The sequence below is a fragment of the Lottia gigantea genome (assembly GCF_000327385.1).
Source record: "Lottia gigantea unplaced genomic scaffold LOTGIsca_29, whole genome shotgun sequence".
NCBI lineage: Eukaryota > Metazoa > Mollusca > Gastropoda > Lottiidae > Lottia > Lottia gigantea.
In genome coordinates this window covers 930,879-952,042 of record NW_008708943.1, presented here as the reverse complement: position 1 = coordinate 952,042, position 21,164 = coordinate 930,879, and the positions used below count along the sequence as shown (strand labels likewise).

General features: G+C 35.0%; 2 protein-coding genes across 2 annotated transcripts; both read right to left on the bottom strand.

Annotated features, from left to right (window-relative positions):
* Window positions 1–1,427: 1,427 nt before the first annotated feature.
* LOTGIDRAFT_232459 (hypothetical protein) lies at window positions 1,428–7,986 on the bottom strand. The gene is made up of 6 exons (XM_009056800.1): window positions 7,431–7,986; window positions 4,055–4,202; window positions 3,465–3,534; window positions 2,745–2,810; window positions 2,368–2,501; window positions 1,428–1,899 (listed from the first exon to the last, which is right to left on the bottom strand). The coding sequence occupies exons 2-6, from the start codon at window positions 4,176–4,178 to the stop codon at window positions 1,643–1,645; spliced, it is 651 nt and encodes a 216-aa protein (XP_009055048.1). The 5' UTR covers window positions 4,179–4,202; window positions 7,431–7,986; the 3' UTR covers window positions 1,428–1,642.
* A 3,505-nt stretch (window positions 7,987–11,491) lies between these two features.
* Window positions 11,492–16,673, bottom strand: LOTGIDRAFT_118588 (hypothetical protein; the record flags this gene model as incomplete). The annotated part of the gene is made up of 6 exons (XM_009056799.1): window positions 11,492–11,620; window positions 12,571–12,662; window positions 14,073–14,171; window positions 14,450–14,608; window positions 15,016–15,720; window positions 16,016–16,673. 6 exons carry the CDS (start codon window positions 16,671–16,673, stop codon window positions 11,492–11,494), a joined length of 1,842 nt encoding a protein of 613 aa, XP_009055047.1.
* Window positions 16,674–21,164: the final 4,491 nt, after the last annotated feature.

Below are 21,164 nucleotides of genomic sequence, written 5' to 3'. Positions count from 1 at the left end.
GATTATAAAATACCTACTCACTGTGAATATTTTATTTCCTCATGAAAAGTTCATTAGCTGCTACCAATGTATTGCCCATGTTGTTTTGGATCTCAAGTTTCATTTTGCTTCAAGTTTATTTGATTAAAATGTTTCATTCAGTTCATTTTTTTAGCGCATTTTTATAATTTGATTTTGTTAAATGTTTTCAATTGGAGAGCTACTAAGCATACATTTTTATCTTTTATCTTTTTTCTTTACTTTAGATGAAAAGATAATCCATAATTTCACTTGACCTCTGATAATTTCAAAAGATTAAAAGAACAGTTACGGGGCGTTACGGAAACTGGCGAGGATTGCCGATTGATTCGGCCCGTGTATGTTTCAGATGCCTGTACAGTTATTACGTTTGTCTTTGAACATTGTGATTACTCTTCCATTTACAGTATACGTCTGTCCGTTATGGCATGTGACTTTTATTTCCGTAATCTGCATTCTAGATGGCAAATGTATTCAGAAGGGTTAAACTATGGCCATTGTGAATTAGGTTAGTGGAAGAGAGAGCTTGGGTTGAACATTCATTATTCAGCAATTGGAAGAAGGGACTAAATAGGCTTAGTAGTTTCCCTCTGTTGATCTGTACATTACAATAGACAGATAAGACTACCCCAAGGTTGCCGACGGAGTGAAAAAAAACTACCAGGCCAAATTTTGGTCAAAGCCGTCAAGGGTTATCTCAGGAATGTTTCCTGGCTGGTTCAAAGATGTGGTTTCGATATGGTCAGAAGGAGATATCAGATAGGACAGAATATTTAAGTATTATACAGAGATGATAAATGCTTTAAAACTTTAACAATAACATCATTTTATAAAAAAAAAAGAAAAAAACCTTAAGCACCAAATTCCGAATTCATTAGGCAAAGAAAATAAAAGAAACTCTCGTGATAAAAACGAGAATATGATTTTTCTACCGAAGAATTAGTCCCATGGTCTCGGACGTTTGTTTTGAGATAACGCAAGACAATAATATCATTCTACAAATGAGAAATATCTAATTCAATGACAGCACCCTTGTCCATTCATATTGATATCACAATGTGGTTCACATATAATAGGAAGTCGCTCTTTTGCCATACCGAATAATTCATCTGGTATTTCCCAGATTTTAATAAGCACCTTATAGATATCACTATAATTTTGCACCAAGAGATTTTTGTTTGTAAACTCTTAAAGTCAGTTTAAATTTCGGGTTAGATTGGAATAACATTTCCTATCATATAATAGCAATATATTTTCTTTGTTAAAAAGTGCTCAATTCATTAGTATGAGCGATATAGATATTTCAGTTCCTATAATATATAAGTTACCCATTTCATTATGAGGCTTTCAACTATGCCCATGTTAAAGTTGGAGTTAATCTTTTCATTGCAAGATTCTGGATTCCCATTCCAAAATGGTACATGAAATTAATAATGAAGTTTGGTTCATATTTTTTCAAGTCAAGAGTTCGTATACTAGTGGGGTTTATTTATCCACTGCGAAATATAGTCTTATAGAAACTAGATCAAATTCAGTCAGATTTGTCCACGAATTCATTTACTGTTGTTTACTATTTCACTGTGAGGCAATTTGAAATTCCTGTTAAATTTTACTTTATATTCTACTACTGGAGCTGACCCTTGTCGTCTGGTATTTCAACACTGATACTAGATTTATGTGAACTACGAGGTGAAGAAGGCGTAGATGCTGGCACATCAGGCTCATCAAAGGGATTGAGAGGTTGAGTCTGTGTGGCTACTTCATGGGTAATAATTTTCTTGGTTTCGTGGTGTATAACTTTCGTTTCGGATACCTCGTACACTATACCGTGTTTAAAGGTTTTAATTATATACAGAAAAGCTACGAACATTAACACAAAACCTGCAAAATAAAAATTAAATAACGATTGACACTTGAAATACTTATTTTTTGGATCTCTTTGACAAACCCACACGAACAAACTATTTCATGGACGCCGCTTAATGATTTAAGTAACGACACCATGACCAGGTGAAGTATCCGTATATTATCGAATCTCGGTTATGGCATAGTATCAAGACTCAATAACAGAATCATGTTGACGTCAAGCAACGACACAACCTCGCCATCAAGACTATGTCGAACTCTTTTTACAACACCGAGTCAGAATTCAGTAATGTTATTATGTCGAAACTCTTTCTGGGCACCAAATATACAGTAACGTTACGGTGTTGACATTCTGTAACAGCATTCAGTAATGTCAGCACGTAACAATGTCGACTCCTCCATGTCACCTTTTAGTTTTTCGCCGATCAAAGATAACAACGTCGACGGGTTCAGGATGCAGCTAGTATTATATTTTATACATACCACATATCATTCCTATATACACCCTCATCCCATTTAAAAACATTGGAATAGATAAACTGATATATAGAACTCCTTTCTTCCAGCAGTCTACCCACAGTATAACACTCCACAGAGTACAACAGCATCCAACTCGTCTGTAAATAAACAAAACCTTAGGCTATAATGGTAGCAAATAATTAATATACATAACACATATTGTCAGCTACTTGCATTCTCTGAAAGGGTGCCATATAAATGTTATGTAGACAATCTGAAAGAGTTGTCCACTGAACAAACCCGTAAAAGACACTTACTAACATTAAAAGAAGGTGCCGGGTTGAGAGACCTAGTTTCAGAGCGATATCATAGTTTCAAACCACAAAATGTATTTTACTTACGCGCAGCAAACACATTTATCCATTATCCAGACCGTTTCAAAGAACGTAATCAGAAGACCAGAAGCTCTGTGAACAAAAATAGAGTTCACGTTAATACAGAGAACAGATCTCTGTAAGTAAGGACACAGAAGCCCAAAAGATGAGACTTTAATCACAAAAAGAGGGGGCAGTAAGAACACATGATACAAGTCTCGGTCATAAACTCAGGACCACCAATACTTTGACAAAATCTCATGCCTGTTCTGAAAATTGAAAAACCACGAATCACTTTACAAAAAGCATCTGAAATCAGTTCTTAGATTTAATACGATGTAATATTGATGGGAACTAGATAAACATTTTTCACTGATTAAACTTTCAAAACTTTTTCCTAGTTTCCATGGTAACATAACATGTGAAAGGTTTCAAGTTAAAGAATAATGACTTTATTTTTTTCATTTTTGTAAGTAGGATGCAGGATCAATGAATGATCGTTGGATGGTTTTATAACAGCGTGTCATTTGAAGATTCTGTAGTTTTACCGTGTATGACATACTGACCGGCTTTTGGCAGTTAAATCAATTTATTATTTCGTTTTGAAACACAAACAAAATATTAACATATGAAATTTTAGATTCGTGTCATTGAAATTTTGTAACGTGGGTTATTGTGTAATGGGTTAGCATTTAAACATATATCATTTCAGTTTTATAATCGTGGTATGAAAAAAGTCTTACTTACACTAAATACCATCCCAGATAAGGCACATCTGGGTATCTATGTATACATAATACAGCCGCTGACCAAATCACTAAAAGAGATAATTATATTAAATAAAAACAATGAGGTATCATAGGGCGAAACTTTTGTTCAAGTCAAACGAATTTCCTTTTTTTTTTTGTATTTCAATATTTATTATGAGCAGTTTTGGATCCAGGCCAAGGGGAAGTCAACTAGTACAGGTCTTAGCGGGTGTATAGTTCGCGAGCTCACTAATTCAGAGAAACTCATGTAGTTGTATTATAGATTATCGATAAGCAAGCAAGTCAGATATTTCTGATTACCACGTGGTGGAACTGGATAGGAATCATAGGAAAGATAGACCCATAGACGTTAATGACATAACGTTCCTAACCAGTTGCGCTTTATTCAGTATTTATGAACTGGTAACAATTTCTAGTGTAAAATGGAAACTATATGACCGCAGGATACCTAGCTCAAGGGTCATACCACAGACATTATACAGAAGTTTCGGACCAATTATCCATGATCCATTATCAATGCATTCGGCAGAACTCTTACACGGTTAACCGTTTGGTATCAATACTTACAAATAACTACCCCAAACCCACACATCCTGGCGATGATTGTGATATTCTTTATAAAAAACGGTCGATGATGATGAGCATCCCTGCTGCTCAATCGAGTCTTTTCTGTGTATTCTATAGGAGCCATGGTTTTTCTCTTCAATATTTATTCCTAAAAAAAAATGAAATAAACAAACAAACAAATAAAAATATTAGGTATAAGATGGACATGCTCACTTCCGAAGCAAATGATATGACAATTGAACTTGCCATTCGTGACTTTTAATTTTTTACTTCAACGGTCAAAACATTCAGGGGACCTGATTTATCAAGCTATCAAGCAGGGGTTTTCAAACCTTTTCTTTCTTTTACTTTCAATATCCTTGGTTGATTTCGTGATTTTCTCTGTGGTTTCTCCTGCAATCTAGGAGAAGATAACTTGACAGAATCGAACAACTTAAATTATAATTGTCCAAAAAACATTTGCTAAACTCTATCTGAATTACACACTTTATATATTGTAGGTTTACATATTAAAATGTTACAGTCAGTCAGCCATGAGTATTTGTCACTTAAGCTAGTAAGAAATATTTCACATGTCAGTAACCTACAGTCGAGTCTTGATTAGTTTTATAATCTGACATTAATCAATTACACTCTGTATCTAATATTTTATAATCATTGATTATGGATTCAATGAGGTCACATTGTCTTGATATTGACTTATCTGAAGTGATATGAAATTAAAGTAATCCGAGAATAACCTGTCCTATTACAGATCATCTTGACGGTGTCAAGCTATTAGAAATACCTTTGACTGCAATAGTTACTATTCTTGTATCACGGAAGTTTGTAAATACAGCGATATGATTGAATTGTACGCTGGCGAATACGTCCAATCACTCGATAGAAAGTCTGTTAATGTTCAGCTATAATGTTTACAGTGTTTCTGTCGACGGCTCTGATTGACTGTGGCGGTTGAGATTAAAAGATTGCCGTTTAAGTAGGAATCCAACTGATCTGCAGACTTTCTTGGCTCTAGATCATACTGCCGAACAAAATTAGCGAACTCATTGAACAGTGATAGTCAACAATATGAATATCTTTATTTATGAGGGCGAACGAGCTCAGGCGAACATGTATCTTGGCGATAGGGTCAGATGTCGACTTGTCGGCCTTATCAAGATTCTCGCATGACTGTCACCAACCTTATGTCAATATAACCTCTTTCAGTATCCTTGATCGATTGCATTTATAATATAAATCCTTATTATTAACTAATTTTCTCTTTTTGTTGTGTGCTTGCGTATTATCCCTTCAAAACTTCAAAGTTACCCCCTTACACCCAGACTGAAAACCCCTGGAGAAGATAATGAATAAATGTTATATAATATCCATATGGATTTTATGTTTCAACTCAAAAAACAGAAAAGGGAGGGGTGTCACCTATAATATCGACTATATATGTTTTATAATGTCTGTACACTGTGAGTTATATAATATAATCTATAATTATGTTGTTCTGTAACGATCCGATAATAACTGACTATATTCATGAAAATAACATCTATTCTATCCTGTACAGTAGTATATTAAAAATCTATAATTCTATACAGATTCATCTAGAAATAGATATGTGTGTTAGCCTGGGGTAATGACGAGGTGACAGAAACCGGGTCTGAAAATGGGATAGACTGAGAAAGACTGAGAAAGACAATTAGTATAGGATGGAACATTATAACAGAATAGGACAGTGCAAGGAACAGTGACAGTGGGGTAAATAGGGCACAGTGGAACAAAATAGTATTTGGGGGGTGGACTACAGGACAAGATGAGTCAATTAGGACAAAATGAGTCAATTAGGACAAAATATGACTTAAAGGCAAATAGGACAGAGTGGGACCATCAGTATTGACCTTACTAAGATGACTGAGGAAGACAAATAGAGGTAAATAGATTTAAATGGGACAAATGTACAACACTGGTCGATTGACTAAATTTTCTAAACGACCTTCCATAGAACTTCGAAACAATGTCGGTATGTGGACATTCTGTAAAACAGAGAAACAAGGTTGTTCTGATAATGCGTATCATTTTGTTTATGATAAGAAAGAAAAACATACACATAAATATCAAATTCGACATACTGGCATTATCATGGTATAATGTTCTTGTTATAAAACCAGAGACCATTTATCTTTGACATTTCTTAAAGTTTCTTGACATAAAAGGAGGCGTGGTGGTGTGTTACCGAATATCTCAAAAACAGTCCAACTTTCTTTATTGCTATGATTACGCTTTAAACATTTCAAAATATAGCCTTGCACACATTGTTACATTAAATTCTATGTAATATTCTGTGGGGCTAATTAAAGGAAAATTTAAGCTCTCGGTTCACGATTCAGCTTTTCAGAAGCCTTCGTAATCACATGGCTTGAGATGAGCACAATTCGAAAGATACAGTTGTCTATTATTTAGATTCAGAAATATCAAATAGCACGAATGTTGTTCTGCATAGGTCTTTTTTGTCAAAATTGAAAGCTGAAAACACCCTTTAACGAATGAAAAAATTTTGACCGAAATATTTGCCTTTAATTCAGTCAGTTATTTTGACAAAAAAAAGAAGGTCCTGTTTTAAGGGGATTTCCTACGCCTCGTGCGTTTTTTAACAAATATTTAACTCCTTTTATGGTGACTGTACATTAGTGTTGGGCAGCCCCGTTAGTTTCTTTAGTATCACTTGACCCTGTGACCATTGAACATTTGGTTACGCACCTAGTCTTAAGAATTTACCTCCGAAACAGTGTCGACAACTGACCACATAGCTATCAGAGGCTATGTAGAACAAAACAAGGCAGATGTTTCGGTCTTGAAAGAATGCAGAATAAGTTAGAAAAAGACTAATAGTCGTATAATGACATACTATTCATTAGTATTTACTGAATCATTAGGAGAAAATGTCACATACTTTATCAGTAGAAAGTATTTATATTCAACAATATTGTCTATGTGCAATAATCATGTTGACTAAAAATAAAATATCAAATAAACATTATTAACATCGTGAACTCTCTGTAAAGAATATGAATTGACAAACCTAATTATCAGATACAAATTATTTACTTTCTGGACTCTATAAAAGTAATGCCTAATTGACAGAATAAAAACCAAATAAATATTGACTTTCTGAAAAGGGTTGTCCAAACTATCAAATATTTATTTTCAGCTTCGTTGATATACTTGTGCGCAGTAGACAAACCTAAACACCAAATAAACTTTAAAGGCTTTGTGGACTCTCTGAAAGGGACGGACAGTTGACAAACCTATATACATAAATAAACATTATCAACCCTTGTTTTCTTGTTTCGAGTTGTTATGATATTATAATATATAAACTTACCAGGACAATATATATAATGTTATTTTATACACACTGGGATAACAGATAAACTTTCATTTACATCAGGTACAGTGTAAAAAATCAATATGGACATTGATAATGATATTCTAGTTTAGTCATGTGGAAACATTTCACGCTCCTGTCGCCTAATATAGCCTTTCTAATTGTTATTTTGAGCACCCTTACGCATTAAATATAGTAAATATCACTGTTTGTAGATATGATGAAGAAGGATACGATCGACTGTTGAGGATTTAGCTACTTCGTTATCTTGAACGTCAGTGATTAGGTTATCTTTATCTTCAAATTCTGCTTCTATAGGAACTGGTTAACGCACCCCATGGAGACGCAAAAAACCTATCCAATGTGTTTCCATTAATCAATAGATATCAACAGTTCTTTGTAACTTCATCATCACATCATCATTTTAATCATCATCATTATCATCATCGTCACATCACTGTAGATACATCATCCTCCCACGTCAGTTTATTTAGTGACATTAAACGAGTGTTTACGGCTATTCACCGTGTACTAAATTTTATATCAGTCAATTTCTTTCCTAACAAATAGTCCCACTACGTTAACAGTAAAAACAGTTTAAATTGATGTTGGTAACAGGTGCTCGTGGGTTGACTATTAGTTTTCCTTCATTTAATAGCTGACAGCCACCTATTGTTATTTGAATAATTTATATTCAAGGGTTCTATATTTAGTTTAAAGGATATATTCCTTTTACCAGCTGATAAGATTTAATTTCAGCATTTCAGAACGCACTGGGTCAAAAATGGAATCGAATTTGCAAGTTCCAGTAGAAGTAGTAGGCATCGAAGTGTCATCGAAGCAAACAAAAAACCCTTAACGTCGCCCATATTATAACCGATTGAATTAGGGATATAGGGATTTGATTGGTTAAAACACTAAACTTAAAACTAATTGGTGATGACCAATCAAGTGTTACAAATAATAAAACCATTTCAAGTTAAACTTTGTGAATAAAGCCCACGGAACTGGCCTGGTTAGAGATAAACATGGTCCAGTCTTATCTATTTAATAGATAAAAACCTGACTGTCAGACAACTAGTTTGACATTTTATTATCAACAGACGTATATATGTATGACTTTGTACACTCATGTTCAATTATTCCTATGTTTGGATTTGTGAATGACAGATTTCTCTGGCAAAGCTGAAGTTATTTTCCTTAAAACTAAAATGAAATTTGAACAAAATATATACTTTCTCACCCTTATAAAACCATTTGGTGCAAAATGAAATTCCAAGCTCTGTTCGTTGAAGTGACAGTATACTGTCTTTGACACATTATTCACAGTAGTTACAAAAACCTTTAGGTTTGTGTTCAATGAGATAAAATCATCTCATACCTATTCCTATGTAAATCCAGTCAGCTCTTTTACCATGCACGACGTCAAAATCCGTAGATTTATGTTCAATGGGAGAGAGTTATTATTTTAAATGCCAGTCACTTTAACATATTGATTGTGGACTATTAGTAATAGAATATATTAGGTTGAATATAGGTTATACCGTTATATTCATACATAATAATACAAGTGATTATAATACTAACGCAATACATACTGCAAGATATGATCGTGGAATGAAGTGTGGGGGAGTGTGGGGTAGGGGAAGGGGTGACTATTGCCAAAAATGTAATGGCGGATATACAATTACCAGAGACATTAATTGGTTGAACTAAACAGATTATTTGAAATGAAATTAAATGAATGGAGTTTTACGTCCTACTTTTCTGCACCATGTGGGCTTATGAAGACGGGCAACGCCATGCAAGTTGCAATGAGGGAAATTTTGCCAGGACAGCGGCATTAACCTACTCTTTTTCGATTTTCAACTGTCGAGGGATCTTTAACGTGCACAGCCTGTAGCACACGGGGCCTCGGTTTATTGTCCCATCCCAACGACTAGACGCTTTTTCCATGTCAGCCCCTATTACCTACATCACTGACAGGGGTAAACCGGGCTGAAAAATCCGAAGGTATTATCTCGACCTATGCCGGGATTGAACCACAGGCATCTGTTTCTATCAATAGTCGACCATCTCTATACTAGTATAGATATGAGAAGGTGGCTAAGGCTCGTCACGACCATCTCCGCATTAGACGATTTTCTACCATTTACCGTAATGAAACATGATCCCAACCTTATATGAATCGTTTCATTGAATATTTTCCCTTCATACAAGACCTATTTTATATCTCCCTCAGAGTTCCTCTTCATACTAATCTAACTTTTGTTCAATAAAAATACTAAAAATATTTACACCCATCGTTTCACTATATCTACTTCCGGTTGATTTGGCAGTAAATGAATATCGGTCAATACGATTGGTCAGCTATAATTACCTGTCGAGTAAAAACCAAAGTGAAAGTAAAAGCATGGTTATTGACTTCTCTATTTTATTATTCAGAAAAAAGTAGTTATATAGGTGATTTCCATTTTTTTAAAATATAAAAGTAATGAAAATAGCAACACAGTAATTTTACAGCATCATTTTCTTTACAAAATAGATAACATTCTGCCCTGAAACCCGCCAACCGGAAGTAGATATAGTGAAACCTTCTCATATATATACTATTATAGAGATGGTCGACTATTGATAGAAACAGATGCCTGTGGATTGAACCCTGGAGCTTCAGGTAAGCGAGCAAGCGTCTAGCTCATTGATCCGCATGCAGTGGCCTAGTGAGGTGTGTGTGTGGGAGGGTGGTAGAGGGTGGGCGGTGCGCGCCTCGGTTTCTCTTTACGGATTTTTGAGTGCACTAGTTATGGGTTGGGGTCAGGGGTTCATCCCCTTGGAAAATTTCTTCAATGTAGGAAGCCAGAGAATACATCTAACGCGATTTTGGAAGCGATAGTAGAATAAATTGTTTTGTAAACCTTTAAATACGTCTTTGTCTGTCAGTTTGTATGTGGAGCAGGGTTGGGAGGTGGGGGACGGAAGTCGCGTATGTAAACGGGTGTATGGGGGTCAAATACTAGTTACTCGATGCCACAACAATCAGTGAGTTGAAACATTATCAAAATGAAACTACATACTTGAAGCCATCAATTCTTTTTGTATAAACCACAACCATCATATACTTAAAACATTAATTGAGAAATTTAATACAGATGTGTTAATGTTTTATTATTAAGTTTTATAAATACTCGTTGCTATGACTCTTACAATACAGTCGTCATCAAAATAAATCAGGTCAAAATAAAACAAAGGTGAAACTTGGAAGTTAATGGAAATCGTGGTATAAGCGTGGATTGAAAAACTTAAAATATCTTTTGAGTATGAGCATCTATCGATTAACTAGAAATTCTAAATAACATTAATGTTTTTACTTGATTGTCAATAACCGGAAGGCAACGACTGGTTTCAACTGCAGGTTTTAAGTTATGCTACCATAGAAAACTGTTATTGTACTAAGTAATCTGCTTAATAAATGAAGACGATGCATGAAAAGGTATACATATATTTTACAGTTTAGTACAAGGCTCTGCCTCCAGCGGAGGTGCCAGTATCCCATGAACGAGGGTAAGACTGACTGTCAAAGCTAACGGGGTGGGGGGGGGGGGGGGGGTCAATCCAAGCCTGTTCCCGAAAATAACGGTAGCAATAGTGAGTAGGAAAGTGGACTTCTGATAATTGCTTCGATGATGGGTTCGTGCTCAATATTTGATTGCCCAAGATAATAAAAATGAGTTCCATGGTGGCTCCAGTAGTTGTACTGACATGGTCTTTTCCACTATTGTAGAAGACTGTGTTTGTAAATCACAATATCTTTGGAATTTCTGGTGGTAAAAGATCATAATATATGTTAATACTACTCAAGAGTTTGAAGGCACCACTAATTATTGAACACAAAGGGACACTTTAATAATTTCAGACAGGAAAGCTCTATTTTAAATGTCACGGTCAGTTGTTTCGAGCGTAAGACTATATCTCTGCACAACTCCCACCTGAATCACATACATCAATATTTCAGATGTTTCAGCCAGTGTTTTTGAGAGTCACCTTGACTTTCGCTAATCTCACAACACTGAGAAGCCTTCCTCATCATCTTGAAACTTGAAAAATGTCTGTCTGGATCTAGGAGTAGTGGATTGTCCGGTATTTCCTGGCGCTCGTCGTAACCAATGAGTTTCCATCAAACCCTTTCCCTGCAAACGAAAGAAAAACATCATTTGGATCAAAGAAAAACTGAAGCCAACAGACCATAATTTCAAAACAAAAATGGCAAGAGAAGGCAAATATGGGCCGACGTTTCTCGGATTGGTAAAGGACTTACATTGCTTTACATTACCAAACTTAAACACTTATAGATACCACAATACATAGCCTGAAAGTATGGTTGTAGGCTGTAATGACCGACATGAGTAAATTCCCTTTATGGATGGCATAAATACGCCAATGCCAGATATATAGATAGAAAATAAAATATTAAGCAGATATACCAAGGATATACTAAGTGAGTCAAGTGATTGCCCTTACCAAGGTTACACGTTCATTAAAGTCAATATGCGTATCTGATCAATAACCTTACGAGAACCGATTAAAAGCTTTTAAAATGATTAAAGAAAAAAGGCAATCAGTCTAATATAGATTTTTACTCTTTCATTATTTTATATTGATTATAATAATTATAGGATTTCATTTTAACCGAGTAAGATATCTGTCAGAGTTCAGTTATTGACAAATAGAAAGCAAATGGAGTTTTACGTCCTACTTCTCAGTGGCATTTCAACGGGGGTGGGGAGAAGCATGGCTCCCTAGAAAAGAGGCTCGCCTTTGAAAACTATTAACATACAGAAACGCCTAGAATGAAGACAAAATATACTAGGTTTATAAGAATAAATTATTTAACTAAGACATAATTGATATTTACAATACTTATATCATAATGGGCCCTTGTTACAATACCTATAATTGTGATAAATGTCGTAAATTGTTCACAAACCTTATTGTGGTAACCAGAACAGCTTTTATTGTGATAAATGGATTGTTTCAACCAAATAGATTGTGATTTTACTACGTTTCACAATAAAAGTTGTAACGAGGGCCTTCAATAATTGTCTGTACTTACATAAGGGATAATGGGATTTAAACATACCTTAATGTCTATATTTCCTCGAGTTTCGATAAGAAAATCATTTTTATTCTGTAACCTGAGTTTAGTTGTATCACTGATCTGTATACAGCCACCTGTAATATTATATTCTAGATTATAACATGGGTCATAATGGCTTAAAATGCGAATCAATTTAATTAAAATTATATAACAACGTCGTTTCCTTTCCGTTCTGACGTTCTGATACCTTTCGTCTCCATTGTAATCTAACCGCTTCCCCGTTCTAGTTTCATAGTTCTTAAAGCGTCAAAGCGTGTCTCGAAGGACTCGTTTCTTGGTTATAATGGCGAATTGTAGTGTAGGATAGTAAAGAAAAAAGTAGAGGGATGAGACAGCCTTTTTGTGTTTCACTATCCCACAATTCATGTTTTTTTATCTAGAAAAGTGTTGTACATGACACGATGTGATCGGTTAAAAATAACGTCATAGTGCCGTCGCGGAATTCGCGATAACTTGTTACCTATAGTATCATATAACATGTCGACATCATCACCAGACAATTAAATTAGAGTCAAAGTGTTGACTTTTTACAGCACTAAGTAACTTTAATTTCCTCATAGCTTTTTCGTTTTTGAAAAGTTAACCTTCATGTACAAAACAAGCTGCACTGATGACTCATCAGTTAGTCAGTTAGTTTTACGTTTTGAGATGAACGTGGTTTCGATCATTGCGATCATTTCTAATTAAATTTCATCAAATTCTGAAACTGATTGATTTATCGATTAAATGCTATTGATCTGCTAGGTTTGTATCATGTATAAACAAAATACGTTATTAATTAGATCTTTTTAACTCTATTAATTAAACATTCTTTAAATATCAGAACACATCATTAAAACAACACATTTAATGATGTTTATTAACTTTGAAAATATATATCAATCTTGGCAAAAATATCCGAAACGTTCAATGCAAGTTTTTAGTTCCAGTCCAGATATTTTTGCCAAGATTCATACATTAAAATTCATTTACCTTTTTGTTACTTGTTTAGGGTTCATACTCCTAGAGGGATACTGCACGGATCCATTCATATACCGATATAAGGTGTAGTCCAGATGATTCTGATCTGAACAAGGCAGTCTCCAAGCAACAGCACCATCCCCTAAATATGTGGATTGACTCCCCCCGTCCCCCTGAAATAATTGCCATTACTTGCCCCTCCGAATAATCAAGTCTGTCTTCGGAACAATAAATTTATGACGCTTTGCCATTGATTTCCATACGTTTAGACATTTTGAATTATTTCTCAAAGCCATTTTTGGTATATTACTAAAGGCCTGGCCATTCAATATTTCAATGTTGGCAAATAAAAAGAAAATTCAACTTATTTGTTCGGAAAATGTATGGACGGGGTAATTACAAAAATGTAATTACTATTAGGCCAGATGTCTTGAACTGTGAGAGTGTATTTACCGGTACAATTAGTAACATGTATAGGTTTATCTTGATTGCCCATAATATACAATAATAAAATGATACTGTACCTAGACCAGTTGTCATGAATCGAGAAGCTGTATTAACAGTATCACCAAATAGGCAATATCTCGGCATCTTTAACCCCACGACACCTGCAACCACCGGCCCTGTAATTGTCAAAATCTCTTGTTTGATCGGGGTACTATAGAAGCCAATGGTATATACACAGGAATAACAGCTTCGGATCCAAACTATACACTCTACAAGCCAATTTTGGTATGATTTGGCTGTCAAGGACATAATCTCCATCATCAAAAATTTCATTTTATTCATACAAATTTTCATCAAAACCAATCAAAACTGTAATCTCTATAACGTTTACAAGCAATTGTAGACGGAAAAGGGGGAAACAAAGTTAATCAATTAATGAATTAATCAATAATACCTGTATTCAAACCTATCCTAATGTCCAGTTTAGTTTTTGGTAAATGTGGAACTGTCATGGTATTGAAGGCCTCCAGTATATCAAGAGAAAACCTGGCTGCTTCTATCGCATGTTTCTCATTCCTGTTAGGTACACCAGATACCACCATATAAGTTTGAGCTGGAAATGAATAATATAAACTACTACCTGGATCATTGGCCCAAAATCTGCCAGTTTGGTGGATACGTAAGTTTAGCATGCTCGTGTCATTCTGATTCTCAGAAAACTGTATTGTATCAAGCAATCTGCTACATAGCTTGGTCCCTTTCTGACCACAGACAAATTTCATCATTCCAAGAAAAATATACTGGCTAGCTGGACATGATAGCTTTGTTATTTTACTTTTTGGAAATTAGGAAAATAAGGAACAGTTTTGTAGGAAGGATGTTATAGCCAAAGCGGCAATACAGAGATACAGTAATGTGTGCTGGTAACAATATTGCTGACTTCATTGCACAATAATTAGTCCAGGGCTGGCCGTCAAAGGCTCGGATAAACTTTGCTAAATCAAGTCGTGATCTACTTACCGACTGTTTCTACTTTATAAACATCATAATTAGTCAATTTACTGTCAAACAATCTAAAAATACAGTTCATCATATCGATAATCTGTAGGGGTCGACTATTAGCCACGATGTCCTCAAACTCACAAATTTCAGAGAAAAAGACCGTCACTGACTGAAAATGTTCTGGATCCACGATATCTGCTTTTAAAAGCTTCCGAGCGACTGGGATCGGTAAAATCTCATAAAGCAAGGCTTGATTTCGCTTCCTTTCTTTCCGTTCAGTGTCACTTTTTGATTTTAAACAATCGTTGAAGTCGTTCATTTTAGTGAGTAAACGATAAATAAAGTAGATAATGAATGGAGAAAGGCTAACTGGAACTATTAAAGCCACTAAAGCAAGAATAAACTGATATTTTAATTCACTAGTCCTCGTGGTTATATCTCGCACTACCTTTTCTGCCAAATCGTCTTGAACATCTTTCTGGAAGTTCAAATAGTCCGTTATATTGGAAAACCAGATTTCTCCCTGAATAACGGAAGCCTTGGAAATATTGTTTCTTTTTATAGAATTTCTCTGAAGCTGAATCTCTCGACTAAGTTCGGTAGCTCTGTACTCAGTCATCTTTTCTCTGATCTTGTCCGAGTATTGCTGACTAATTGTCAGATACGATTCGCCCATTATTCTTCTTTTATTATACTCATAATATTCTGCTGCGTTGAATCCACCTGAAAAAACATATACATTTCTTTGATTCAAAATTACTAGAGATGACATGAAATAAAATTAGACCAAATTGGACCACGTGGTCGAACCGGAAATAAAAGATTAGTGTAAAAATATGTTTTGAAAGAAACCTTCTAAAAGTTTAGACTTAACGCTGATGAAAGGAGAATGACAAGATATAGGTCTAACTAAGAAATGGTGGAATGTATTGAATGAATGACCATACCGTATCTACCACTGGAGTTACCGACTTTGTTTTAAAGCCTATTGATGTGTGATAAAACAGACTATCCCTACCTTTAGAAAAGTACGTGCTGCCGAGAGCTCTCTCTATACCTGTTTCCTCCTTACTCAACAGAAACAAGTGGTAGGCCACGAAACTAAATCCAGTATCAGCAACTCGACACATCCGTAATTTATCGGCTATCACATTCAACATCCGGGTATTAATATCAGTGTAGAAGTTTATAACATCAGTGATTGTATTATTCCAGATCTGTTCGCGGAAAAGTTGAAGGTAAAGGATAAAATTGCTTTTTGTTTCTAGGTCGGCCATTTTCGAAAAAAGTGGCCACGGAGTTAAAGATTCTATAGCGGTGTCAGAATTGATCAGAGCTGCTTCTAGCCTAGATTTTACACTTTCTGAATAGTTACTACCTATGTATAAAGCGCTCATTCCGCGCTCAATTTGAAGACGATGTATAACAGACGCCATGAGCATTCCGGACTCTGCGTTACTAGTGATGACGTCATTCTGCTCAATGGAAGTAATGGCTTTGTGTGCCGTTAGGGAGTTTTGAGTTACAAGGGTCGAAATGGGAACCATAGCTATCAGTAATACTCCTAGAAGTTGGACATGTTTCTTTTTAAATTTTAAACCACACACTTGTTTGCATTTGAGATAATATTCCGTGCTGCCGTCGCTGAAGATTGCCGAGTTGTAACTACTGGTCATAGATGGTCTTCTCATTTTATTAGAATCTCACTTCAACGTGTCTGAAATGATAAATATATGTCCAACGTTACAATGTTACTGTACGGCTTCTAAAACCAGGTCATTTCTATAAATCATGACTCTTATTAATATGCTGGTTACTGTCTCCAAAAATGAAAAAAGATAGATCACCAGTACAATTAATCTCCGTGGGTTCAGATCTCCCTTATATATTTAAAAATTTAAAAAGATTCCACGAAGAAAAGTTATATTTGCTCAGAGTAGGTTCAGTTATTTCACAATTTCCTGGATCAACAATGTTTGTGCTGAAAAAATATCGCGGTTTTTCATCCCTCAAAGGAGCAATTCTGGTACAAATTAGCAAGTTAGTTAATGAGCTTCAAGTGATAAGTAATATCTCATTACTAAAATTGTTCATTAATACGAAATATCGCCTTGACCTAGTTACCTGAATCAAATCACGAGTAGTTGAGCGCCATTAGAGGCGTGGCTTACAGACGTTAAAAAAAATTGTTAAATTTTGACAACTTGTTTATCGAAACATGGTCGAGAGTCAGGAATGACCAATCTGTTCATGTGACGGAAGAAAAAAAATACCTCAATCTTTTCCAACCGCTACTTAAACAAAACATCCCCATATCCAAGTCGTAGAATCAATATCATACACCGTACTATAAACTGATAATATAAGCTATAGGAGACAAAACCAACGTAATTACTGAAAACACGCGTTTTTACAAACTGCTTATATGTTTAATTGTGTCCTGATTAGGATTGTGTATCCGAGGCAAATGTCGGTAAGATGAGCTCTGGTTAGCATAGCGTAACAGGATGATAATATCTGGGAATAGATAAAGTGCTTATTTCAACATAGGTCATCTTGTGTCAGACGATTTAAAACTCTTGAAGATTTAGTTTCAAATACAATTTGATAACTTCTCGCTTGCTAAAGTTCAGTATCTTTTTCATTAACCTGGCTATGCTTAAGAAATGGAAAGTGATATGAGCTGTAGTTAGTGGGATCGTTGGCAAAGACCCCATTCTCTTTCTAAAATACAGATTATTATCACTTCTTTCAAATTTTCTTATTCCAAGTATCAATTGCTTGCTTATGAATCAAAGATATATAGAAAGATATTTTAACTTTTCGGATAAGATGGCTGTAAATTTACAGTAATGGTTATAGCTTACCTTAATAGCACTTCGGGTATCTGCGATTTGACAGGTTTCACACAATGTTAGTATAAGAGGTTTGGCAGTGTTAAGACAATCCAGGTATACGGGGTTGACAGAAATAACACAGTGTTAGTATAAGAGCTTTGGCAGAGTTAACACAGTGTTAGTAATCGTGGTTTGACAGAGTTAATGTAGGTGAAGGTATCGTGATGTTAACACGATGTATAAATCAGAGGTTTGATTGTATTAACACAATGTTAGTATCAGAGGTTTGACAGTGTTAACATAATGTTAGTTTTGTTGGTTTGACAAAGTTAACGCAGTGTTAGTATCTGGGGTTTGAAGGTGTTAACACAATGTTAGTTTCATTGATTTCGCAATGTTATCACACTGTTATTATCAGAGGTTTGGCAGAGTTAACACAATGTACATATCAGAGGTTTGACAATGTTAACACAATTTTAGTATCACAGATCATAGGTTTGACAGTGTTAACGCAATGTTAGTTCCATTGGTTTGGCAGTGTTAACACAATGTTGTTGATAGATGCTTGTACGTGTTTTTCGATTGGCACTCGAAGTCTGACGGTCCCGAAGCGAAATATGTTTGTTAACCCTGTATCAGTCCAATATCTGTGTATTAATAGCGACAATCCTAAAAATCCCAGGTCTGACTGTCGAGTATTGGATCATCATGATACTTAACACTGTATCCGTCAAATAGCTATGGTTTGACAAAGTTTAATCCAATGTTATCCGTGAATTGATAATTTTAGACCAATGTTATCCAAAGATTGACTTATTCAATGATAACCGAAGTCTGATTGTCTCGAATCAGAATAAGAAAGTTAACTCGCTATCAATCTGTATTTATGGCGGTGATTATTGATCTATAGCTGCATCGTATCAGAGAGTTACATCGATTTCTCTCAGTCAATTACCCACATGTTTCTTTCTTTCCTTTATTAATTGTGACGTGAAAGGAGAGTCTAAGGATTTTGCCTGGTTTGTAACTGGGGGAGGCGACATTTGAAAATTTTTCCTGATCATAGCAGTGAATTATAATTTTTTTTTTAAAGGACAGAGTTTAAGGGTTTACAGATTTGTTGAACTATGAAGATTGAAAATATTTTATAAACCCCCAAATGCCGAATCTCCTTTTATTGGCGTTTCCAGGTCTATAGCCTTATTGAGAGGGGGCCTCCAAAATTTGCTGAACTCTGACAGTAAAAAATTTATTTTAAAAGTGGACAAACCACCAAGTGTCGAGTTATGTGTTTTGAATAATGTAGAGTTTACCTTATTATAAGATTATGTAAAAAAAATTGTCTATGTATGTGTATTAGGAACACTTATCTTCTATTTGCTTGAGTGATATAAGTATCATGATTTTCCCGCATTATAAAAACCATAAACATCTGGCGGAAAACCGTCATCGTGTAAATAGAAGTTTTAGGTATCTTGATAGACATACAGAGGAACCGAAGATGTAACAAGAAGGTGAGTACGTTCCCGTGATATATTACAAAAGCCGGAAACAGTATTATCTATCGCCTGAAGAAATAAACCTTGGTGAAATGGGAATGGTACAAAAGAAAGCTATTAGGATCTATGGTATAAAAAACTAGAAAATCTGATCTGGAAAATGGACAATGACATACTAAGTTGTCAGCTGTTCACGTCAATGACTAATTAGTATACAAATTGATATTAAGGGTCGACAACGAAGATAACACGTTTTCACCGGGCGACACAACTTTAGTGTTGTCCAAGGGCAGATTTAAGAACAAACTGTATTCTGATATTTCAGGCGTCGTAGTTGTAGCTAGACATTTTCACCCGAAATTTAAGCGTGAAAGCGTAAACGATGTATTGTAGTGCGCTACATAAGAATAAATCATTATTATTATGAATTCAACATAATTATATAGTTATGGAACAATCGGGACAAAAATGATCCCGGAATTGAGGCCTCGATTTATGGAACACCTTCGCAAAGTTTTCATAGAATCAGGTTCATCTCAAATCAATGAAGTGTTTTTTTATTTAAATTAATCAAGTCATTGATACGAAACTTTACAAGCAAACCAAATTAGGATAAATTCACAATCAACAACCTTCACGCGAGAGAAATAAAATATATTCTTCTGTAGGCTTTATAGCAACAGTTCGCCGTCCGTTTGACCATTCATACCTTAGTCTTTAGCTAATCAGTAATTGTGGTTATAGCTCACCGTCAAAATTTGAGCCTTCAAATCATGGTGTGTCATCCGTGTTTGAAAGTTAAAACATCTATAGAAATAGACAGTATAAATGTTTTGTTTGAGGTTAATTTGAAGGGACTATTTTCGTGCAGTTCTAGTACTTCTGAAGACTATCTATAAATATTATAGACCCAAATCAAACTCCGAAAAGACGAAATATGGCCTTTAAGTAATGATGTTAGATAGGGACTATCGGAATAGACGTTGTCAGTTTTTAGGCTTGATACGGAATGTTCTGTAATAGAGGTTGTACGAACCATACATGTCCTTTTATATGTTGATCATTTTAATCGATTATAATTAGACACACCCTGAGAACTAATTTAAAAAAAAATGATCAATTAAAATTCAAGGTCAAGGATTTCCCCGTGATTATTAATATGATCATTTCCGATTCTTATTGAAACTCTGTTTACAGAAACATAAAATATATATTTGATATTCAAGTAGGGTGAAGTTGCCATTTCCCTTCCACTTCGTTCTCAAGATCTGTCTCCACTCTGACAACAACTGTGTGAGTCTTCAGCGAGGCAGCGCATGATTACTCTTCCACAACACCATGCCACTCTGCGATTAGGTTTGTCTACTCTGCATCATCCTTCTTAATACCCATATAGCTAATATATTTGTTATTTAGGATTGTCAACTCGTTTTAGTTCTTTGATCTGCTTTGGCTAATGAAAGATATGTGTGTTTTTCCTGACTTTGACAGAGTATTCATCTCATCACAGAAAACTTGAAGCGAAACATCTGGTTTAGTATTTTGAATTAAAATCAAGTTGAGGTTTATTTATGCGTTATTCTTGTTCGTCATAACGTAAATGTCCCCAGCCGATATTATTAAAAAATCATGCCGTTTCTCAATATCATTTAACAGAATGTGAAAATGAAAAATTTTGATTCCACGTGCCGAGAAACGTGGTGATAATTAAACAAGATTAAACTCAGCTTGGCTATTTAATTAAACTTTGTGTAGATTTAGAAAAAAAATCTTAAATAATTCCACCCCTTTTTCTTCTTTCAATTCAATTATTTCAGAAATTTAAATCAAA